Source organism: Arabidopsis lyrata (assembly GCF_000004255.2).
Source record: "Arabidopsis lyrata subsp. lyrata unplaced genomic scaffold ARALYscaffold_1, whole genome shotgun sequence".
Lineage (NCBI taxonomy): Eukaryota > Viridiplantae > Streptophyta > Magnoliopsida > Brassicales > Brassicaceae > Arabidopsis > Arabidopsis lyrata.
Genome location: NW_003302555.1, coordinates 24870163 through 24892017, shown reverse-complemented (window position 1 = coordinate 24892017; position 21855 = coordinate 24870163). Strand labels below are relative to the sequence as shown.

The 21855-nt window shown below is 30.4% G+C and overlaps 6 protein-coding genes and 1 pseudogene across 7 annotated transcripts; 2 read left to right on the top strand and 5 right to left on the bottom strand.

The window, feature by feature from the left end:
- The first annotated feature begins 41 nt into the window (after positions 1-41).
- Positions 42-1724, top strand: LOC9327519 (40S ribosomal protein S7-1). The gene is made up of 6 exons (XM_021014076.1): positions 42-140; positions 406-517; positions 595-668; positions 782-905; positions 1124-1306; positions 1388-1724. The coding sequence occupies exons 2-6, from the start codon at positions 443-445 to the stop codon at positions 1505-1507; spliced, it is 576 nt and encodes a 191-aa protein (XP_020869735.1). The 5' UTR covers positions 42-140; positions 406-442; the 3' UTR covers positions 1508-1724.
- Positions 1725-1802: 78 nt separating this feature from the next.
- LOC110225146 (terpenoid synthase 28-like) lies at positions 1803-2693 on the bottom strand. Its single transcript, XM_021014077.1, has 2 exons — positions 2298-2693; positions 1803-2209 (listed from the first exon to the last, which is right to left on the bottom strand). The coding sequence occupies exons 1-2, from the start codon at positions 2574-2576 to the stop codon at positions 1925-1927; spliced, it is 564 nt and encodes a 187-aa protein (XP_020869736.1). The 5' UTR covers positions 2577-2693; the 3' UTR covers positions 1803-1924.
- Positions 2685-4396, bottom strand: LOC110224151 (annotated as a pseudogene).
- Positions 4397-5196: 800 nt separating this feature from the next.
- On the top strand, positions 5197-7805 carry LOC110225147 (endoplasmic reticulum-Golgi intermediate compartment protein 3-like). Of its 2 annotated transcripts, XR_002329554.1 has the most exons (7): positions 5199-5406; positions 5490-5562; positions 5736-5819; positions 5907-5988; positions 6479-6522; positions 7018-7156; positions 7591-7805. XR_002329554.1 is itself a non-coding variant. In XM_021014078.1 (4 exons), the coding sequence occupies exons 1-4, from the start codon at positions 5393-5395 to the stop codon at positions 5967-5969; spliced, it is 234 nt and encodes a 77-aa protein (XP_020869737.1). In that variant the 5' UTR covers positions 5197-5392; the 3' UTR covers positions 5970-6401. The 2 variants fall into 2 exon arrangements, 1 of the variants encoding a protein (XP_020869737.1); XM_021014078.1 differs by lacking the exons at positions 6479-6522; positions 7018-7156; positions 7591-7805 and having other exon boundaries at positions 5197-5406; positions 5907-6401.
- Positions 7806-8825: 1020 nt separating this feature from the next.
- LOC9327518 (terpenoid synthase 28) lies at positions 8826-9586 on the bottom strand. The gene is made up of 2 exons (XM_021014075.1): positions 9235-9586; positions 8826-9158 (listed from the first exon to the last, which is right to left on the bottom strand). Exons 1-2 carry the CDS (start codon positions 9568-9570, stop codon positions 8868-8870), a joined length of 627 nt encoding a protein of 208 aa, XP_020869734.1. The 5' UTR covers positions 9571-9586; the 3' UTR covers positions 8826-8867.
- A 1778-nt stretch (positions 9587-11364) lies between these two features.
- LOC9327517 lies at positions 11365-13458 on the bottom strand. Its single transcript, XM_021010520.1, has 2 exons — positions 13377-13458; positions 11365-12332 (listed from the first exon to the last, which is right to left on the bottom strand). Exons 1-2 carry the CDS (start codon positions 13456-13458, stop codon positions 11668-11670), a joined length of 747 nt encoding a protein of 248 aa, XP_020866179.1. The 3' UTR covers positions 11365-11667.
- Positions 13459-15216: 1758 nt separating this feature from the next.
- LOC9330195 (terpenoid synthase 28) lies at positions 15217-18292 on the bottom strand. The gene is given in 9 exon segments (XM_021010994.1): positions 15217-15530; positions 15626-15874; positions 15951-16098; positions 16220-16232; positions 16235-16419; positions 16520-16703; positions 16706-16897; positions 17691-17967; positions 18038-18292. Coding segments are annotated over 9 exon segments (1788 nt in total). The 3' UTR covers positions 15217-15245.
- Between the last annotated feature and the right edge of the window lie 3563 nt (positions 18293-21855).

Below are 21855 nucleotides of genomic sequence, written 5' to 3'. Positions count from 1 at the left end.
ACTTATAATCCTATCCCTACACGTGTCACATTAACACTTGGTGACCGTTAGATTATCCTTTATAAAGTCTCTTTATCCTCCTCCTCCTCGAGCTCTAGGGTTTTTTTCAGCGGATTAGCTTCAGTATCCATTGGCCCCAGGTGCGATTCGTTCTCTTCTTTTATATTCTCTTGGATCATAATTTCAGAGATGGGTTTCTTTGCTTGTTCTCGATTTGTTGCATTGATCGGTGATATAGAACATATATGATAAATTTTGCAATAAAGTTACTTTCTTGTATACCTTTTAGCTTCCGGTGTTGTCTTTTTTTTTGATCAATGCTAGATGATTTACTAAGTGTTTTGTCTATGTTGAGATTTAAGTGTCAGTTTTTTGGTTGATTATTGAAATGATTTTGATCCACAGTGCTCTGATTTGGAGGTTGCATTTGAGTGAAAAGAAGATGTTTTCGTTTCAGCATAAGATTCACAAAGAGAAGGGTGTGGAACTTTCTGAATTGGATGAGCAAGTTGCTCAGGTTTGATCTTTATTTAGGTTTTACTTAGAATTGGTTTAAAGTCTTAGACTTTCTGATATCTCTGTTTGATTTGTTAGGCTTTCTTTGATTTGGAGAACACCAATCAAGAATTGAAAAGTGAGTTGAAGGATTTGTACGTCAACTCGGCTGTGTGAGTGAAGTATTTTGTTTATGATTTAGATTGTTTTTTGTCTACATTGTGTTGTTGTCACCCCTAGGAGAAAGAAAACAACTGAGAAAATTTAATCTCTTTTCTTATTGTAGTCAAGTTGATATCTCTGGAGGTCGCAAGGCAATTGTTATCAATGTTCCTTACAGATTGAGAAAAGCTTACCGCAAAATCCATGTTAGGCTTGTTCGTGAACTTGAGAAGAAGTTCAGCGGAAAGGTGATTTTTTCACCTTCTCTTGTTCTTATGAGTGATCTGTTAAGTTACTCGATTTGCATTTGTTTGATTGAATGATTGATGCCACTTTAGTTGTCTTAAGTATGGAGTTATGTTCTCTTGGGTTATATTGAGGAACGAAGCTTTCTATGTTTCAATTACTGGTTTTAGAGTCACTGCGTAACTGGTTAGCTTCTTGATGTTATCTTCCCTGTGCTTAGGATGTGATCCTCATTGCTACAAGGAGGATTGTGAGGCCACCTAAGAAGGGTTCAGCTGCAAAGAGACCACGCAACCGTACTCTAACCTCAGTCCATGAAGCCATTCTTGATGATGTTGTCTTACCTGCAGAGATTGTTGGGAAGCGCACAAGGTACAGACTCGACGGCACCAAAATCATGAAGGTAAGTAAAATCTGAAGATCATTACCATCCAGGAAGATGTTATTTCTGTTGATCTGATAAACGCAATTTGTGTGTTTAAAGGTCTTCTTGGACCCAAAGGAAAGGAACAACACAGAGTACAAGGTTGAGGCTTTCTCTGCTGTTTACAAGAAGCTCACTGGCAAAGATGTCGTCTTTGAGTTTCCCATCACTGAAGCCTAAGAGATGAATTGAGACGTAGAGATTCTGTTGTGATCTCTGATATTTAAGTCTTCTTTTTCGTTTACTTTTATTGTGTCAAGACGACATCGGTTTGATCTTAAAATCTGTACAATCGTCGAATTTTCTCGATAGTTTTGAGAAACTTTTTAATGTTCGTTTTCTTAAGTTTTGCGATAGAAGTTATAATTAATGAATGTCTTCGGTGGTTGATACCGTCTAGCATCTGCTAAATGCTTTTGCATTGTTATGCATATTTTTGTAGACTGGACGGAGTTTTGTAGAATCATCAGTAACTTTCAATGCACAAAGAAACTTTGACTTGAAAAACAACAACTGAAAACACCTAAAGACACACAAGAGACGCGAGATAGAGATTTGTACCCAATTACAAACTAAACCACAAGTAAGTTTGATAAATCAAAGTCCTTGAAGATCAACGTACAGTGACGTGATACAGTTCTTGAGATGTTCACCAGGACGGGTGAATTCATCATCCTTTTCATAACTAACATTCGCTGCGCGTAAAGTGTCGATAATGAATATCTTAAGATAATAAATTGTCTTCAAAAACTCCTCATTCATCATCTTATCAAGGTCTGCAACCATTTGATGAAGCTTTCTAAAAGCCTCTTCTTCTGTAACTCCATATTGTTTATTATAACAGTTGATCGAGTTCGTGACATATTCTCGGCTCATGTCATCCTAATCATGTCACATGTTAAGTTTGATTATCAAAGAACAAAATATGGTTATCGAAAACAATAACTAAAAAAGGGAAAATCTTCCCTACCTCGAAGCCAAGTATATCATTCAACACTCGTGCTTTTGCGGTCAATGCTCTAACGAGTTTGTCTCTAGATTTCAACCACTCATAAGCTTCTTTCTTGCAGATATTTTCCATACCCATCAAAATACATGCCAGGGTAAAATATAGAGCGATCTCGACACCAGAAACATCTAGGTACTCATCAAAGCTAGGCAAGTGACCCGTTACTGCCCATTTGGCCAGTTGAAGATTGCTTCTCATCATTCTCTTGCACTGCAATAATTGGCTCAAAAGTGTTAACATTTACTATGTTCGTAAAAAATCATTTAGATTGGTTATTCTAGTTCTCCAAACATTTATTACATATATAAGAAAAAGTTAATGAATAATTGTTTTGCTTACCTCCTCAATTGTAGCTTTCAAGCTGTAAGATCCTTCCTATTCTGACCCCACTTCTCTTTCAAACTCTTGGAAGGTATCAAATATAAATTTCACTACAGATTTTAAATAATCTGGTAGTTCATCTATGCCATGATCATCGGGATCCCACCTACATTATCAATATGTATAGTCATCATCAATTTTCTATTTTGTTTTTTTTTTTTTTTTTAAAGGTAAAATACCATATTTTTGTTAAGAAAAATTAAAAAATAATATAATGTTTGTATTATATATATATTAATTCTTTTCATGAAACAAGACATACATGTCTCTACTAATATATTATATATGACGTAGTTAGTAAATCGACACTTAAAATTGCTAATCAAATATGAGGGTTATATGACCAATTGAAAAGTACCCTATTAATTAAAAAAAAGTTTATCTAAACAAAGTAGTATATGGGGATGTGCCTTTAGTCAAGTGGTTTAGTCCATTTGACTCCGCCTTTTCCACGGGAGTTCGACTCCAGTAAGTCACGTTACCCCGCGTAGTAGGGATTGGCTATGGATCGCGGGCCTTGTCGATCTAAAGATGTCAAAAAAAAAAAAAAAGAAGTGTATTTCCTCATTTTAAAGATCCAAACTAATTTCAAATTTAAAATTTTCGTTTCTTCCAGTTATCCTTTTTTAGCATTATGTTTTAAAAATGATACTAAGAGTTATTAATTAACTTCCAATTCTAACTTTTTTTAAATTTGAAATTTCAAATTGGTTGCTCAACAAAAAAGAATATGTACAGGCAAAAGATGTAAAAACAGTAGCCCACAAAAATATAATCGACTTCGGGTACAAGATGAGATTATGGGCGAAAGTCCGGAATTCCCGTGAGTTATCAAAAAATAAATTAAAATAATAATACATAAAAATACTTAGATAGTGATTGTTACCTTTCGATTGTATCTGCGAGGCTTTCAACCTCACCAAGAGAAGCATATCTGTCACACGTATCATCTACAATGATTTGAATCGTATAAATCTTAGTCAGAAAGATCCTCACACGTGAGTATTTTGGTTCGAAGTATGTTAGTGTAACGAGGTGCATTTCCACGATTCTGTCTCTGAAGTAAGGTGGCAACTTAGATTCAAAGTCTTGTTCCATGTACCATCTTGCATCCAAACGTTAAAATTGTGTCAAACTTAGGTAGTTATAATAAATATATACTAGTAAAATTATTGTGGAGATTATAGTTACATACTTTGAAAGGGTTTCGAGTTCTTGAAGGTAATGATGCTGTAGGAATTTGAAATTAAGCTTGGCAAACTTGAGTAGCGTCTTGTCGCAATCTTCTTCTTATTCGTAGAACCGGATATATTCCTTTGCGACTAATATCTCCATGTTTTTATGCTGCGGTTGATCCAAAGCTTTTCGTATACGTCTTGAGAGGTTAAGTTTGCATGTCCCACTTGCAGCTAGCGACTCCAAGTTACTCAATGTGAAGCTCAAGGCTTCATCCAATATATAATCTGTTGTCGTCCCCATGTGAGCAGCTTCATACAAGCTCAGGATACCCTTAGCATCTTTAGCAAGACATTCCTTAAATTTTCCATTGTCTCCTTTGAATCTCCTAAAAACCTCTATTGACCAAAATTGAATAACCTTTGTTATATATACCAATCAAATTATAGCATACACTTGTACGTAGGAACTTCGATCTTCATCACAAGAAGGATGGTCTCATTATCCCGACTTTTTTTATTTAACATATTTTTGATGTGGTAATGTTTTTTTTTTCCGAAGAATAAGGACCTAATATATAGAAATATTCAAAACTTTACCATAGTAATTTTTTAATTGAGGTTTGTTTTCTTCCTTTTGTTTTGTTATGATTTAATAACTGATTTATTTTGTTTTTATTGTGTATATATACTAGATTTGAACCCGCGGTACACCGCGGAGCTATATTTTTTTTTTAAAATTAAAATATAAATTATTTTGTTTATTAATAGAGAAAAATATATTTATTTATATATTTTAAATGTACCATTCATATATCTATATCTATATTTTTTTTTAGGTTTACGGTTGAAAAATATAGGAACGGTAACATATAATTCCGTAAGTAACGATTGATTTGTTAGAGAATTTTTTTTTTGTTTTCTTAATTTAGAAATTATAGTTTCTAATTAAATATATTAAATTTTGTAATATAAGTTAAGTATTATTATGTTTGATCATTTTGTTTGTTTCTAAAATAAATAATGTATCACTTTAGAATATATATAGTTGTGTTGTGCATTGAAAATATGAGTGGGAACAATTATGAATTTCATACCAAATATAGTTTTAAGTTAATTTTGTTATAAACTTTGATTATTAAATTGAACCAATTCTAATATAATTTTTACGAATTAAAAAAAAATGTATGTTGGTCTTTAAAAAAATAACTATCCTATAGACACATTTGGTAATTATATTGTTGTGTAAAAAAAGAAAGTGAGTAGATAATTTATTTTTTTTTAATTTTTTTTTTTCATCAGTGAGTAGATAATTAAGTGTAGTTTGTTGTCGGCACCAATTTTCACTCTTCTTCGATAACCTAAGATTTTCTTTCTCTATGCACAAAATCGTTGTCATAAGGAGCTGAAAGTTCAATCGATTGCTTCATCTGCTCCAAAGAATAGATCAATGTTACACTGTTGTTTGCTACGAATTCCACCGTTTCAACATCAGGGCTCATGAGAACTAAATCGTATACTTCGTTTCCTTTTCTCTTTTTAATCGACGAATCCATCTGGTTTTATTCCTGAATCTTGTAATTTTATTCTCGATTAGAGCTGTGAATAGAAGATTTCATCACAAATCGTCCATAACCCCAAATCCAAACGATTCTATGTATGGATCTAAGGTAAAATCTGCAAATCTATCTTATTTACTTTTTAAATCGATCCCAATAGAGAACAGATATGTTCATTTATACTTTTCGTTTCCGTTTCTCTATCTACGAATCCCTTAATCGATTAGCTAAGTTAAGGGATAATTTATGATTAACATGTTTATAACTTTTCATTGATGATGTAGTTCGATATACGTTTTCCTGCTCTAGCATGTTCGATTCTTAGTGTTGATGCTATGGATATTAGTGGAGAACTGCTTTGCGACGTGGTATGTTTGAAATTGTTCACTGTCTTACTCCAGTGACAATTTTTGTGTTTGAAACATGTTTAAGCTTGTGCAATGTGTGAATTACAGAAACATGATATTATAAAGAGAAGATTAGATTCAAATGGCAACACTTTAAGAGGCAAGACATGACGTAATAGGCGCTACTAAGGTTTGTTCTCTGTCTTTCTGGACTGGATAATCTGTGATTTTTAAAATGGAAGATTGAAACTATTTCGGTATGCTTTTCATTCTATTCTTTAGGATTAAGTGAAAGGTCAGATTCAGTTAGAGTATTGTTTGCATTTTCTGATCTTAGAAGTGTTCGGTTTCATTGTCCATGGCTTGTTTGTTATTATGTTAATTTGATGATTTTTTTTAAAATCTCTTCAAATTAAGTCTCTGAAGTTGGGACAGAAGAACTGAGTCTCTGCAAAACTGAGTCTTAACAATTACATCGTACGAATTAACTATTTGTGTATCTAAAACTGTCTTTTATGAAAATATCATCCCTAACTATTATAATAGAAAGTATAAATATAAGTATTCTCAGTTATACAATATTCTATCTAATTGTGCAGATGTTGTTTAGAAAAAGTTTTCCACGTCATTGCAATATTTATCCATGTTATATGTTGCTAATTGCTAATAATTTTATGCAGACCAAAACTGCAGTTTAAGAATTAGCAAGGATGGTTCTTTCCAGGTGCGTATTTACTCTACCAGTAAAACTATTTTATGAAATAAACTTAGCATTGAAGTGACATAGGGAAGAAACTGTAAAAGAATGTTGTAGATAAAAATTGAAACCTGAGTCATAACCTCTTCATTTGAAAGTAATAATCACTGTTTGAGTAAAATAGCAACGTAATATGATGCTAATTGTCTTTTCTCTGATATTGTTGTGTCCTTCTCTTCATCTTGATTGAATTGATTGGTAACGTGTGATCTCCATGAACAAAAAAAAAAAAACATATTAGTTAGTAATTGTCTGTATTCGAATATATAGATTGAAATTGGTAAGACATAAAAGTAAAGTTGTGTATTAGTAGGGAATAAGTGAAGTCTTTCTTTACTGTTGCATGCATTTTTTTCCCCTGCAAATAATAATAGGTAAAGTTGTGTATTAGTAGGGAATAAGTGAAGTGTTTTGAACATAATTATAAAATAGAGATTAATATGACTAACACCTGTTCATCAGAGATGATAATCTCTAGTGTTTCACCAGTACTCTGCATATACTGGCGCCAGGAGTGCAAGATTTTGACTTGGACCCTCCAAGAAGTCTTGTAGGGACGCACGTCGTTGAGGAAAGCAAAAGTGCAAGCCATTTCGTTTAGGTAAAAGTTTTCAATATCGGGTTTTAGAGCTTTTTAGGTTTGTGAGAGATATTGGAGCTTAGGAGTAGAGTTTATATAGGGAAAAGAATTAGGTTACATGAACCAAAACGTGTGGAATAATATCTTTCAATATAATAGGTTTGTTAGGAATATACCATCTTTATGCTTATAGAATAACGAAATTGATTAATTTTCTAGATTTGTAGGTTGATATTGGAATGAGGATTTCGTGGGATTGAATTAATTAGTTTGTTAAGAGAAGAAAGTTAGGAGATATGGAATTGTGATTAGGAAATTAGTTTTGTTAGGTTGTTAAGAATAGAATTTTAGGAGAAACAAAATTACTAAAAGTGAGAATTCGAAATTTTTTGCTAATAAAATGTAGATTAGTGTAAGGAAGTTTATTAATATATGAATCTCATTTATTATTGCAGGAGATACAATCGGAAATATGAGACTGAAAGAATGGTGAATTGGTTTTGGAATATAACGTGAAGAATATATAAATTGATGATCGAATTAAGTTTGAGATATTTTAGGAAGATTTGAATCCAATATGTCGTTTAAGTATAGTAACTAATTCTGTAGTTAAATATTTGGAGATTGGTAAGTTTAGATTTTATATGTTGATTTAAGATTATTTAATTAATGTGGTTTTGCCAAATAAATAAAAAAAGGTAACGTGATTAAGATGGGCCTAATATTGGGCCTGGTCGTTTCTTTGTTTCACTAAATATTCGACGCAGAGTTTTTCGGAAGTATCCGATTTCTGATTCCTGGTCAAACGTAATTAAAACAACCCGACCCAACCAATGGCATTCTTTGTAAATACTTAGCAACTCCAGTATTTATTTGCTAAGTATTAGATTTTACCCCGCGGTACACCGCGGGTCAATTTTTTTATAACTAAAAATTATTTAGCAAAATTTTAAATTGTATTTGTTTTGTTAATATTGTTTATTTTGTTTAGTGTTTCTGATTTTATAATTAAATTTTGATTTTAAATTCTAAGATTTCATCCATAGTATATTGTTTAATATTAATATCGATCTAAACCCGTTGCACCATATAACCCCGTCCCGTAAAATTAAACATCATTTTTTATTTTTTTGAATAATATTTTTATCCACTACGGGTCGCAGGTTCATGCGGATAAGCCCGTGGAGAGTTGCGGGTTTGCGTGTCGACCCGCCAAAAGAGAAGCTATCTTTTGAAACCTTTTGTTTTATTTAGAGGTTTTGAGAAAGTATCCCTAAAAAATAATTTTCATTATATGAAAAAAAAAAAGTAGAAGAAATTATAATATCAACATTCCCGATTTTTACATCACTCGTTACTATTAATTTTTTTCTTTTTTGCAGATAAAAATCAGAAGTTAACTAAGTCGAGATTTTTAAAAAGATTGTGTAGAGATTTTTGGTAAATTGTTGAGAACATATTTGATTTCAAAATCTTTACTTAAATAGATAAGGAAAGATTTTGTACAGACTTTTGCTAAATATATGAGAAATGAATTTCATTTAACAATCTTTACTTAAATAAAACAAATCTAAATAATTAATGCTAATGGCATGCCATTGTAAATACTTCTCAACTTCAGGATTTATTTGCTAATTGTGATCCAAAAATGTATATATAGATTCTTGATTGCCATTGTATACTAGTTGCAAAGGCCAAACGACGACGGTCTAATCACAACCTAGCTAGAGAATTAATCCTTACCAGAAGAAATGTTGTGACCATATGTCCTGAAAACCCAGAAGATGATGGAAACTGTGTACAAATCATCTTCACCAGCCATAATCTCCTCTATCTCTCGAAGACCATCTTTTAGACTCTCCTCGATCTCATCCTCGAAATGAAACGCGAGACCAAGACTCACAAGCAAATAGATAAATAGGATTTTCTTCTTGCTCGACTTATTAATGCCTTTGGAAGACATCAACATGTCCCTCATTTGCGGCTTTAGTGCCTCTATCTCTCTCCCAAGCACATCCATTTCCTTAATAAATATAGTAATATATATAAACATGCATGACGACTCATATGTAGAAAAAGACAGAAAGAGAGAAACTTACTGAGAAATCAACATGAGCAGAGAGGAATCGATGACCCCATTCAGAAGGGGCCATCTCTTTGTACTTGCGATTATTTTCTTCATCGTCACAATAAGCCAGAGAAGTAATAGTAGTGGCCTTCAAAGGAACAATATGTGCATGCTTGCCGGGAAATGACGTCAGCGGAAAGCGAGACACTTTGCATGCCGGTAATGTTTTGGTTTCAGAACGAATAGAGAGTTTAGATCTAAAAATTGTTATGGCTTCCATTTTCACCACTAATGATATGGGAAATCTAAGTTTCACCATCAAATTTATAGGCACAATGCTTTTGTCACATGAAAGCAATAACTTCATAGAGTGGCAATTTGTTTAATTTACTTCTCCTTTAGATGTGCAAATTTGTTTCTCATCTGATTTATTTAAATAAAATAATAGTTTTCTTTATTTTTTCTTCTTCTTGATTTTGTTTATCCATCTGATTTGTTTCTCCATCTTTTAGAACATCTCCATCAATGGTGTCTCATTGAGACACTCTATCTTAAAAAAATATAAAAAAATTAAAAAGTAAGAAAGAGAAAAGAGAGAATGTCTCAAAATGTCTCATTTGAAAAACTCTGAGAAACCCACTAAACCACTTGCTTTTCATCTATTGGTTCAATATTATATTTATGATTAAAAAATAATTATATAACTGAAATTTATTAAAATACTAATTTTTTTTTGTTTGAGAAACTTTGGAGATGGTCTTAGATACTGTGTGGATGTCTCAAAAATATTATTTTAATTATTTTATGATAAATAAGTTATTTATTTAAATTATAAATTATAAAGAGAGAATTTGGCCAATAATATAAAGACAAGTGTAGACACAGTTTTTCAAAGTTTCTCAAACCAGAAACGTGTCTACTTTTTTTCCTACTTTTTTATTACTTTTTATTTTTTTAATCTTCAGACACTTTTTAAGACACTACCGTTGGAGATGCTCTAAGAGACTTTTCATATGTTTAAGGAGAAGAAACTGGATACGTTGCACATAATTCAACCAAGTACATAAATATATATACCAAATTTATGTAAGAAAACCAATGCTGTGCTTGTGTAAAATTATTAATAATCACTCTAAAGCCTCTTTAATCTTGGTTGTAAAAACCTATTTTTTTAAATATAATTTAATATTAGATTGAAAAAAAAAATTCACTCAAAGCTAGCTGTGAATTATGATCACCAACATTTTTATACAGTACGTGTAAGGGAAACTCACTGTATATTACATGTATTTTTATTTTATTTTTTGATAGTAAGATAGTTTGGTTCTTGATCAAAGATATGTGAGATCTTTTCTTCCCATTTGCAATAATGAAGATTATTTTATATTTTTATTTGATTAGACTTTTTTTTTTTAGTAAACTACAGAAAATATCAGATTGACTAAAATCAATACTAACCGAAATAGTGTTAATCAGTTTTGTTGAGTCATATGTAATGTGTCTAGTTTCTGCTAAGTCAGAAGACAAGTAATTAAAAAAAAACTGTTATCGCAAATTGATAAATTAGCTTCTATTTTTATATTTTTACCGCAAAATTGGAAAAAAATGATATCTACTAAAATTTTTGTCTATATATACCTTTTTGGTGAAATTGTCACTTTGGACCAAACTACCCCTACACCCTATTTTAAGCATTTTTAAAAATAATTAATCACAAGAATAGGTAGATATACAAAAGTAGAGATGATTTGAAGTGAAAATTTTTAGATTTGATTGGAAAAAAAATTGATTTTTTGATAGATAAAGTTTTTTCTAATTTTGTTAGAACATGTTTTCTAGAGTTCTGCGAAAGTCAGAGTGTGTATTCTACATTTTTATACATGTTCTACAAATTTTAGACTAGTTTTCTGTTCTAAAAATTTTAGAAGTTCGAAAATCATATATCTAAAATATTTAGAACATGCATTCTACGCTCTACTCTATGTTCTAAATCTTTTTGAATACATATTCTACTAATTACTACATCTTCTGCCATCATTAGAATTTGTAATCTTCTTTTAGAATGTAAATTCTACTATATTGTAGATTTGGTTTTCTGAAAATTTTAGAATTTTCTAAATATAGATAGTAAATTTTCAGAAAAGGAAAGTAAATATTTATTATAGATTACGTTTTAAATGGATATTAATTGTTTAGATTATGATCTACATAATTCAGAAATCGTTATCTATATTTTTTAGAAAAAGTTAAAACCAAAACGTTTCTAAACCCTAAGCTAAGCCATCACTTTCGATTTCAAAATGTATGTAATTAACCAACTAGCCCAAAACAACTTAAACTGTGTTACAACATTTTCAATACAGTTAATTCCACATATTATCTCCTAAATAATGAAATCTTACAACTTACAATCCAACATAAATAGAAAAAAGAGAGGTTCAATTAACACTAAAAATGGAAAATATTATATCAAGAAGGACGATCTACCTAATTTACGATTGTTGTTACTTGTTACTGACTTACTGTACCTAGTATTGTCAAATCTTGGAACCGTTCTTGTTCTTGAAGCATTAGGATTAGCTCTAACATGACCCACCATTGAAACCGGAAGTGCTTCTTCTTCATAAGCTCTCCTCTCCATCTCCTCTCTCATAGTTTTCTTCTTCCCTTTCACTACCATCGCCACCACCAATAACCGTAACAGAAACGCTCCAATCATTGACCCAATCACACTCCCAACCGCCAATTTCCCTCCGCCACCGTCATTCACCGCCGGAGATGACGGCGGCGTTACCAACGTACTACCACGACCACTACTATCATGAGCTCTAATCACCAGCACATAATGCCCTTGTCTTGTTCCCAAGAAAACGGAGGCTGAAACTTGCTCCCTAAACGTTATGTTACCGTTACTTGTGAAGCAAGCACACAAGAGAGATGAGTTCTTCTTCGTGTTAGGTTTAGGGCTCCCACTTGCCACGCTACTCAAGAACTTGATCAAAATAGAGTTTTGTTCCGTGCCTATTATGTTAATCTCATAAGGATTCACAGCCACACCATACGGGTTTGAATTGTAAGCCAATAAACCAAGAACCGGAGACACGAGCCCGTAATTATAACCGGTTTTGACTTTTTAGATTTCTATTTAATTTTTGTAAATAAATTAGGAAGTTTTATTTTTTAAATCAATTTTGAATTAATTTGAGAGAAAATGAGGGTAAAGTTGGGTTTTGATTTTTTTAAAAACCTATTTGACTAATCTACCAAAATAAAATATATTTAGACAAAAAATTTAGTAGATATCTTATATATCCAATTTTCCCAATACAAAAAGTAAGTTTGTAGACTGCGGCTGAATGTTAAATAACAAAAATAGGTTGAATAGAAAAAAAGAAAAGAAGATAAGATCCAATAATGTTTTTTTTCTTCTTTTTTTTTACATAGTGTAGTGATGGCAATTTTGTTTTTTTTTTTGGCAGCACATATTGATGACAATTAAATGTGTTGGCCGACCAAAAAAAATTATGACTGATGGAATCATGATTTCTTCCGACCGACAGGAGAGCAATCGGTTAAGGTGACTTAAAAAATTAGACTTTGGCATTCGAGTTTCCGATCGGATTCGGTTTCGATTTTTCTGATTATCAAATAAGAGAGTTTAATATCCGTTCGATTTTTATAACTATTCAGTTTAGTTTTGGGTCGGATAAATATCAGGTTTGCAACTGTTTCGGTTCGGTTTTCAAAATTAACAAAAATAACAATTTGTTTATTTTTAGTAAAAATTGGTTAAGTTTTGAAACAGAAAACATAATGTTAAAAAATATAACTAAAGATTTTTCAATATTAGATTATTTCGGATATCTAAGTTCGTCCGATCCGATAGACGGGTTTTAACTTTTAAAAATAAAATAAAATTTAATATTTTTTAATTTTTAAGTGTGTTATAGTAGCAAGTGAGAAACGAAGGTAAAAACACTATTGTTACTTAATTACAACGGACCTAATACTAGATGGTTTGTTCAGTGTAAATTATTTCCGTAAATAGCTATTTATCTAGTTGAATCTCTTCTTTTGATCCACTGCTTGTTTTTTCTCGATCTTTATTGTAGTTATGTTTACTCTTTCTGTGATGTATTTAGTAGAAACTTTATGGCCGAAGACCTATTTTACATTGATGTGAGCTTTGTATTTTCTTAGGAATAAGAGATTGTGAGGCACCGTAACGATTATCAAGAATTGTGTTGTCTTTCATTATATCGCCTAAGGAAAGTAATGTTTCATTATCATTATATCACATGAGTCTTCTATAAATAAGTCAATTCTTCAAAGTTTTTGTAAAATATCTCTATAAATAAGCCAATTCTTCAAAGTTTTTGTTATATAAACAAGCTGATCCAGAATCTGCATCTTCAACCTCCCCTTTTTGACTTCATTTAATTTGATACTAAAGCATCCTTCTGGTTCCACCTGAAAAAATACTAAACAAACCATTACAACAAAAACAGAACAAGCAATATCTAGACAAGGATAAAGTCCAACATCTATCATAATCAAATTAAAAACTTGTTCAAACCAGAATCGTGTTAAGAACGTAAACATCACTAGCAGCGGAAACCAAGTTCTTAACTGTTCTCACCACACATATGGATTCTCTTCACTAACATCAGGTAGTGAAACCAGTTCTAAATTTAAAACAAACTAAATTCAAACATGTCAAATCTCCTCTATAAATAGTGAACTCCCCCATAATCAAGAACTCTCTCTAATCAATATTTCAAGTCCTTTATATTGTGTTAATCTTTTAATGTGTCAAGACATTGATTTCTCGTCGGTGAATGTGTACAATCTTCAATTTCAAAAAAGAATTTTATTGTTTACTGCCGAGGATAAACTAATTCATAAAGTTACTTATATATTTAAAAACATTATTGCATGATGAAAAATATAATGAAACTTTTGAATAATTATAAAGTTATTTGCAGTCCATATATTTTTATTCCACCTACAAACGTAACTTTAATACTTTATATAGAAAAAGAACACCATATATATAGTACAAGCTTGAGCCTTTCTCTGTAGGTTACAAGAAGCTGACAAGCAAATATGACGTCTTTAAGGTTCCCATCATTGAAGCCTAAGAGATGAATTTAAACTTAAGAGAATCTATTGTGATCTCAGATATTTAAGTTCTCTTTTTTCCTTTTCTTTTTTTCCTTTTTTGTCAAAAAAATTGATTTTAGTTGTGAAAATGTGTACAATCTGTTTTTTGTAACTAATTTTGTTTTGCGGTCCAAACTGTCTAGTATCTGATTAATGCTATTGCACTCTCTAGCATCTTATTGGAGACTTTTATTTTTAAAACAATAGACAGAATGAAGTTTTCTAGGAGCATCACTTCAATAGTTCTTGCCCGCTGTGATTTCAAAAATGTAATTCTTTAGGGAACGGGTTATCGTCGTCGTGGTCCTCTTGATCGAACATAGGGTTCATACTGGTAATAATGGCGACAAGTTTTATTTGGTTCCGCAACATTATTTCGCCACTCGTGAATAGACTTATGAATTATTTGCTTACATATTTTTTTGCACTGCAAGCAATTTTCAGCTAAGTTTGGCCCATTCATTGGTTCGAGCTGCGTTTCCTTCATTGTTTTTTGGAGGCATAACTTAAGTCGGGATTGACCGTGAACCATATGAGCAAAATGTTTGATACCAAAAATGATGGAACGATAATGCTAGTGTGTAAGGTTGATCAAAATCCTAGAAACTTGTTAGCAAAGCCTTCATAAACCAGTAGAATTCTTGAAAAATGATCAGAATAATGGGAAACAAGAGTTTTCCTCTTTTTTTTTTTTTGGTTTATAAATTCAAGCTCAAATCAAAGTATGAATCGATTCGATCCCTCAATATGGAAGATATATAAATTTATAAAGACAACTTAAACCCTACTACGAAAAGAAAAGCAATACAAAACCAAAACCTTGAAAAAGGAAAGCAACTCAAAGCAAACAAGAAGTAAATGATACACTTAATTAAGTCCTCAAATATCAACGTACATAGACGTGATGTAGTTCTTGAGATTGCCATCGAGACGGGTAAATCCATCTTCATTGTCGTAGCAAATATTAACCGCACGTAACGTGTCGAGGACTGCTTTTAGAACCTGATGTGGCACATTGATTGGCTTCAAAAACTCCTCATTCATCATCTTATCACCTTCCGCAACTATTTGATGAAGCTTTCTAAAGGCTTCTTCTTCGGTAACTCCATATTGCTTCTTATAACAGTTAATCGAGTTCGTGACATATCCTCTCCTCATGTCATCCTAATCATCTCACATGTTAAGTTTGTTTATCAAATAACAACATATATATATGATTATCGAAAAACTAAATAAAAGTAGGAATACATTTTCCCTACCTTATAGCCAAACAAATCATTCACCAGTCTTGCTTTTGTAGACATTGCTCTAACGAGTTTGTCTCTAAATATCAACCACTCATAAGCTTCTTTCTTGTTGATATTGTCCATACCCAACAAAATACCTGCCAAGGTAAAATCTATGGCTATCTCGACTCCAGCAACATCTAGGTACTCATCAAAGCCAGGCAAGTGACCCGTTACTGCCCATTTGGCCAGTTGAAGATTGCTTCTCATCATTCTCTTGCACTGCAATGGCGCAAAAGTGTGAACATTACTAGTACAATTACTATTATTTAAGATATTGAATAATTTGACGGCTCACGTCTTCAATTGTAGCTTTCAAGCTGTAAGATCCTCCTGATTCTGACCCCACTTCTCTTTCAAACTCTTGGAAGGTATTAAATATAAATTTAGCCACAGATTTTAAATAATCTGGTAGTCCATCCATGGCATGATCATTGGGATCCCATCTACATTATCAATATGTATATCTATCATCAATTTTTTTTCTGGGATTTTATGTAAATTTAGGCTCTAATGTTGCCTCTTTTTTTAAACGAGGACTTGAGATACTTTGATAAGGTAGGGTACCTTTCGATGGTTGGCGAAGAGAAGCATATCTGTCACATGTATCATCTAGAATTATTTGAATCGTGTAAATCTTAGTCAGAAAAATTCTCACACGTGAGTATTTTGGATTGATGTATGCTAGCGTAGCGAGGTGCAGTTCCGCGATTCTGTCTCTGTAGTAAGGTGGCAACTTAGATTCAAAGTCTTGTTCCTTGTACCATCTTGCATCCAAACGTTAAAAATATGTCAAGCTCCAAAAGGTGGATATATCAAATATGCATGTATATTATTGCATGAGGAGATTATAGTATAATTACATACTTTGAAAGGATTTTGAGTTCTTGAAGGTAATGTAGCTGTAGGAATTTGAGGTTAAGCTTGGCAAACTTGAGTAGCGTATTATCGCAATCTTCTTCTTGTTTATAGAACCGGATATATTCCTTTGCGACTAATATCTCCACGTTCTTATGCTGCGGTAGACACAATGCATTTCGTATACGCCTGAGAGATTAGGTTTGCATATCCCACTTGCTGCTAACGACTTCAAGTAACTCAATGCGAAGCTCAAGGCTTCATCCAATATATAATCGGTCGTCGTCCCCATGTGAGCAGCTTCATACAAGCTCAGGATACCCTTAGCATCGGTGGCAAGACATTCCTTAAATTTTCCGTTGTCCCCTTTGAATCTGTTAAAAACATCTATTGAACAAAATGGTAATTACCTTTTGTCATAAATACGAATAAAATTATAACAAAGACTTTGAGTGCAAACGTCGATCATGATCACAAGGACTGTCTCATGATATTTTTAGATCATATCAAAATTTTCTATTAAACGTATTTTTGATGAGTTAATTTTAAAAATATATATAAATTTGACGTACTATGATTTGTTTTCCTCCTCAAACCTAGTATAATTATATAGACATATTAAAAAGGGACTTTAATATAGAATTTAGATTTAATCACGGACCATCGTTGGAGGAAGTGAGATCACTTAAACTCACTTTTATTTTTTTTGCCAACACTCACACCACTTAAATTATATAATTTTAATATGTAAGGCTATTTCATTTGATTGTTTTAACTAAATTTGTTAAGGTTACGTCAAATATTCTTAGAGAATCTCCAAGAGATACTCTATAACTTCAAATATATAAAGTATTATGTATTCCAAAAGCAACTTCAAAATTTCTTGATTTACTAGTCATTTTTTTCTTTCTCCCTTCTGTTTTGATTAATTATATTATATATTTTATTTAATGTTCTTAAAATGTTTATTATTTTCATTCGAATTATTTTATGAGCTTTAGATATTTTGTTTTTGTAGATATTCGAAGTCCGATATCTATGAGCTATGGATCCGGAAGTATTATGATATTCGGATCCGTTCAACCTCAATCTGCTACCTACTATAGCCTAGCTAGTTTCATATACTACTAATTTATTAATAGATATAGTATGATCACAAACCTAGCTAGAAAATCCTTACCGGAAGAAATGTTGTGACCATATGTCCTGAAAACCCAGAAGATGATGGAAACTGTGTACAAATCATTTTCACCCGCCATCATCTCCTCCATCTCTTGGGAATCATCTTTGATACTCTTCTCGATCTCATCCTCGAAATGATGTGCGAGACCAAGACTCACAAGCAAATATATTAAAAGAAAATTCTTCTTGTTCGACTTCATTCCTTTGAAAGACTTGAACATGTCCCTCACTTTCGGCTTTAGTGCCTCTATCTCTCTCCCGAGCGCCTCCATTTCCTTTAAACATAAAAAAAGGTATAAACATGACTTCATATCCCCTATATAACGGCAAGAGACAGAGACTTACTGAGAGATCAACATGAGCAGAGAGGAATTGATGACCCCATTCAGAAGGACCCAACTTTTCGAATTTGCGATTATTTTCTTTATCATCACAAGCCAGAGGAATAGTAGTGGCCCTCAAAGGAATAAGATGGAGAGGCTTGCTGGAAATTTGAGTCAGCGGAAAGGGAGAGAGTTTGCATGGCGGAAATGCACTGGTCTGAGAACGAATAGAGAGTTTAGATCCAAGTTTTGGTCCAAAAACTCTTATGGCTTCCATGTTCACCACCACTGATATGGAACTTCACAGCGAAGAACGTTTTAGTTATTGTTGATTTAGTTGGTAGATCTGCAGATTTGAACATCTTTTTTTATCTGACCTTTAAGTTAAATAATAGTTGTTCATTTCGCATGGCATCTCGTCCGCATGGAGCCCTAGGAACCTTTATTATTTATTTTTTTGTATTTAGTTTTGCACAGATACTAGATTTTGCGGGTCGATTTTTTAAACTAAAAATTAAATTTTAAGTTGTATTTTTTAATAGTATTTATTTTGTTAGGTGTTTAAGATTGTATAATTGTATTTTAATTATTAATTTCAGGATTTCATCCGTGATATATATACTGTTTCATATTAATATCGATCCAAACCCGTCCCACTATATAACCCGTTCCGTAAAATTAAACATCATTTTGTTACTTTTTAAATAATATTTTATTTAATAGGCATATAATTAGAGTCAATTTAAAAGTTTGACTCTATATATATATATATTTTAAAATTTTAGTTAATACTGTAATAATTAATTCTATATAATGATTCCGAATTAATTGCGTATGACCGACGGTTAAGATTAAAGATTAAAAATCGGATTAAGATTTGAATGACACGATTAAATGTAGAGATTTTTTAGATCTTTTAAGGAAATCGAATTGAATATGGATGTAATTATTGCAAGGATTAGTTATGGTTAATATATTAGATTAAGATTTTTGGAAACGATTTTTTATGTTAATATCTTTGATTTAGTTTTGTAACTCTAAATAATTAATGTCAATGACATTTGATAGTAAATAAGTTGGAACTCCAGGATTTATTTCATAAATATCTCCAAAAATGTATATATATATATATATATATATATATATATATATAGAAAGATTTATACGTTGATTTATATTTATATGATTTAGAATCTCAATAACACATAAAATTAACCATATAGAAAAGAAATAGGTATATAATAGGTCAATTATTAAGTATCTAACTAGATCATCACCCGTACTACAGTACGGGTTGAATTTCATTTATTACAAAATTAATAAATTTTATGTTTTAGAATAAAATTGTGATATGTTATAATAGTAAATGAAAAAATAATTTTTTTGTCAGTCCCTATATATAATATTAGAATGAATATATTTTCCTTTTTCTATAATATTCAATTATGAATATTTTTTTTTCCTATATATTTTTTTGTCAGTCCCTATATATAATATTAGAATGAATATATTTTCCTTTTTCTATAATATTCAATTATGAATATTTTTTTCAAGATATGAAAACGGAAAATAAGATTAGTTTTTTTAAAAAATAATATTGTTTGAAGAATGAGTTAATTTATGTTAACAACCACAAAATGAGAGTGCATATAATTTAGTTAGATCAAAAATCAAAATATCATAAATGAATCGCATCTAAAACGTAGATTATTTTGAATTACTTAAGAAAATTAGCTATTATTTTGAATTAATTTAGGAAATTATTTTTTCAAATTCTAATTTATTGGTTGTTGAAATAGATACTTGATTGAGCTAATTACGGAATTTACCAATTATTCACATAATCAAATATGTTATGAACATATATTTGGTATATAATAATACCAAATTCAATATGTGTGTGGAGTCTATATTTTCATTTTACAATCTCTATGAAAATATTGCGACACAATCTATTATTTATTTTTTCAAAATTGCTTGCAGAATCAAATTTTCAAATATTAAGAAGTACTGTCAAACCTTATTTAACTCATCTCATCATAAAATCTTAAAATATCGTCTGTTATAAGGATCATAACTTTCTACCATATTATACATTACATTTAACTCGTCGCCTACTATAAATATTTTAAACATATCTTTTTAGAAAACAAATTAATGTATTTATAACTTTTTTTAATCTTTTTAATCTATTAATTAAATATTTATGATATTCTTTAATATATTAAATTATACTTTTTTAAAATGTTCCAAATTAAAGTCTTTAAAATTTTTTATTGTAGTATGTAAAATTATGAATTTTTTTAAAAAATGATATGAAATTAAATATAAATATTCAAATAGTTATAAGGATCATAATTCACTTCATCATATAATGTATTATATTCAACCCGCCGTCTATTATAAATATTTGTTTCAAAAAATCAAATTAGAGTATTTATACTTCATAAATTTTTGATCTATTAAGTATTGATGATATTAAAAAAAAAATGGAATATATTATTCAAATATGAATTTTGACCTGTTATATTTGTTCTTTCATACATTGAATAATTTAAATTCGTTTTAAAAAATTCAAATTTTGGTATATCCGGAAAAAATTTACTTTTTTTTTTAATCATATAGATGATATAATGATTTAGTTATTTATAAAAATAGAATCATATAAAGATGAGAGGTGAAGTATAATGATTAATAACAAATTAATATGGTAAGTTAGATATCAAATCTTATATGGTCATTTTGATTGGTCATTCTTTTTAAAGAAATTAATAATAGATTTTTGTTTTTATAATTAAATTAAATTAATTAAATTGCATAAAATAGTATTTGACTTGTTTATTCCTTAATGAGTTGAATTAATTTACTCTATAAAATTTTATTTCTAATGGCATTCTTAAGTAAATTCTTATAAATGAGAAGGTTAATTAATGATAATTGTAAATTGTACTCCCCAAATAATAGTATAGGATAGGTCAATATCCGCACAAAGTGCGGGTTTTTTCATCCATAATTTATTAGTTATAATAATTTACATCGACTGAATTAATTTGATAAATAATTGTTTTGGTTTTTTTTTCTAATAATCATTTTGATATAGTATTTCTCTAACTCTCGAGTAAATAATTCATTTTTTTGTTTATTTATTTATTCATTTTAGTTAAATTATTTAACAATTATTTATAATTACTTACCTTAAAAAATATCTTTAAAGTATTTTTAAATAAACAAAAAAGTAGTGTTGATTTAGTATCTTATATTTGCCTAGAATAAATCGTAAATTCAACTAATTTTCATTGTCACTAATCATATATATATATATATATATATATATATATTATAATATATGAAAACATGAAAATAAATAGAAATTGTAAGAAATACCCTTTCTTTGATACACATTTTCAAAAATACCCTATTTTCTAGCTAGTTTCATTTATGCACTTTTTTAATTTTTAATGACCATTTTATCTCTATTTGAAAAATAATAAAGTCAACAAAATGACAAAAATAGATTTTCCCGCCAAAAATCTTTATGACAAAAATTTTTCCGCCAAAAAAATTTCATTTATATGATTTCATTTCCAATAAAGTGCAAAATATGGTGGTGAAGTTTTGTTTGTCAATTTCTTAAAAAGATGATACTATAGTTTATTAATGAGAAATCTAACTAATGTGTCATTTACTGTTCAAAAACTTAGCAAAAATGCCACAAAACATAAATTTTTCCAAATGTGCCATAATAGTTGACAACATTTCTTATCTATCCAAATTTTTGAATGTCGTTTCGAATTCTTCTCCACCAAAAGTCTGTTGTTTCAAAGGTGAACAAAATTTTTG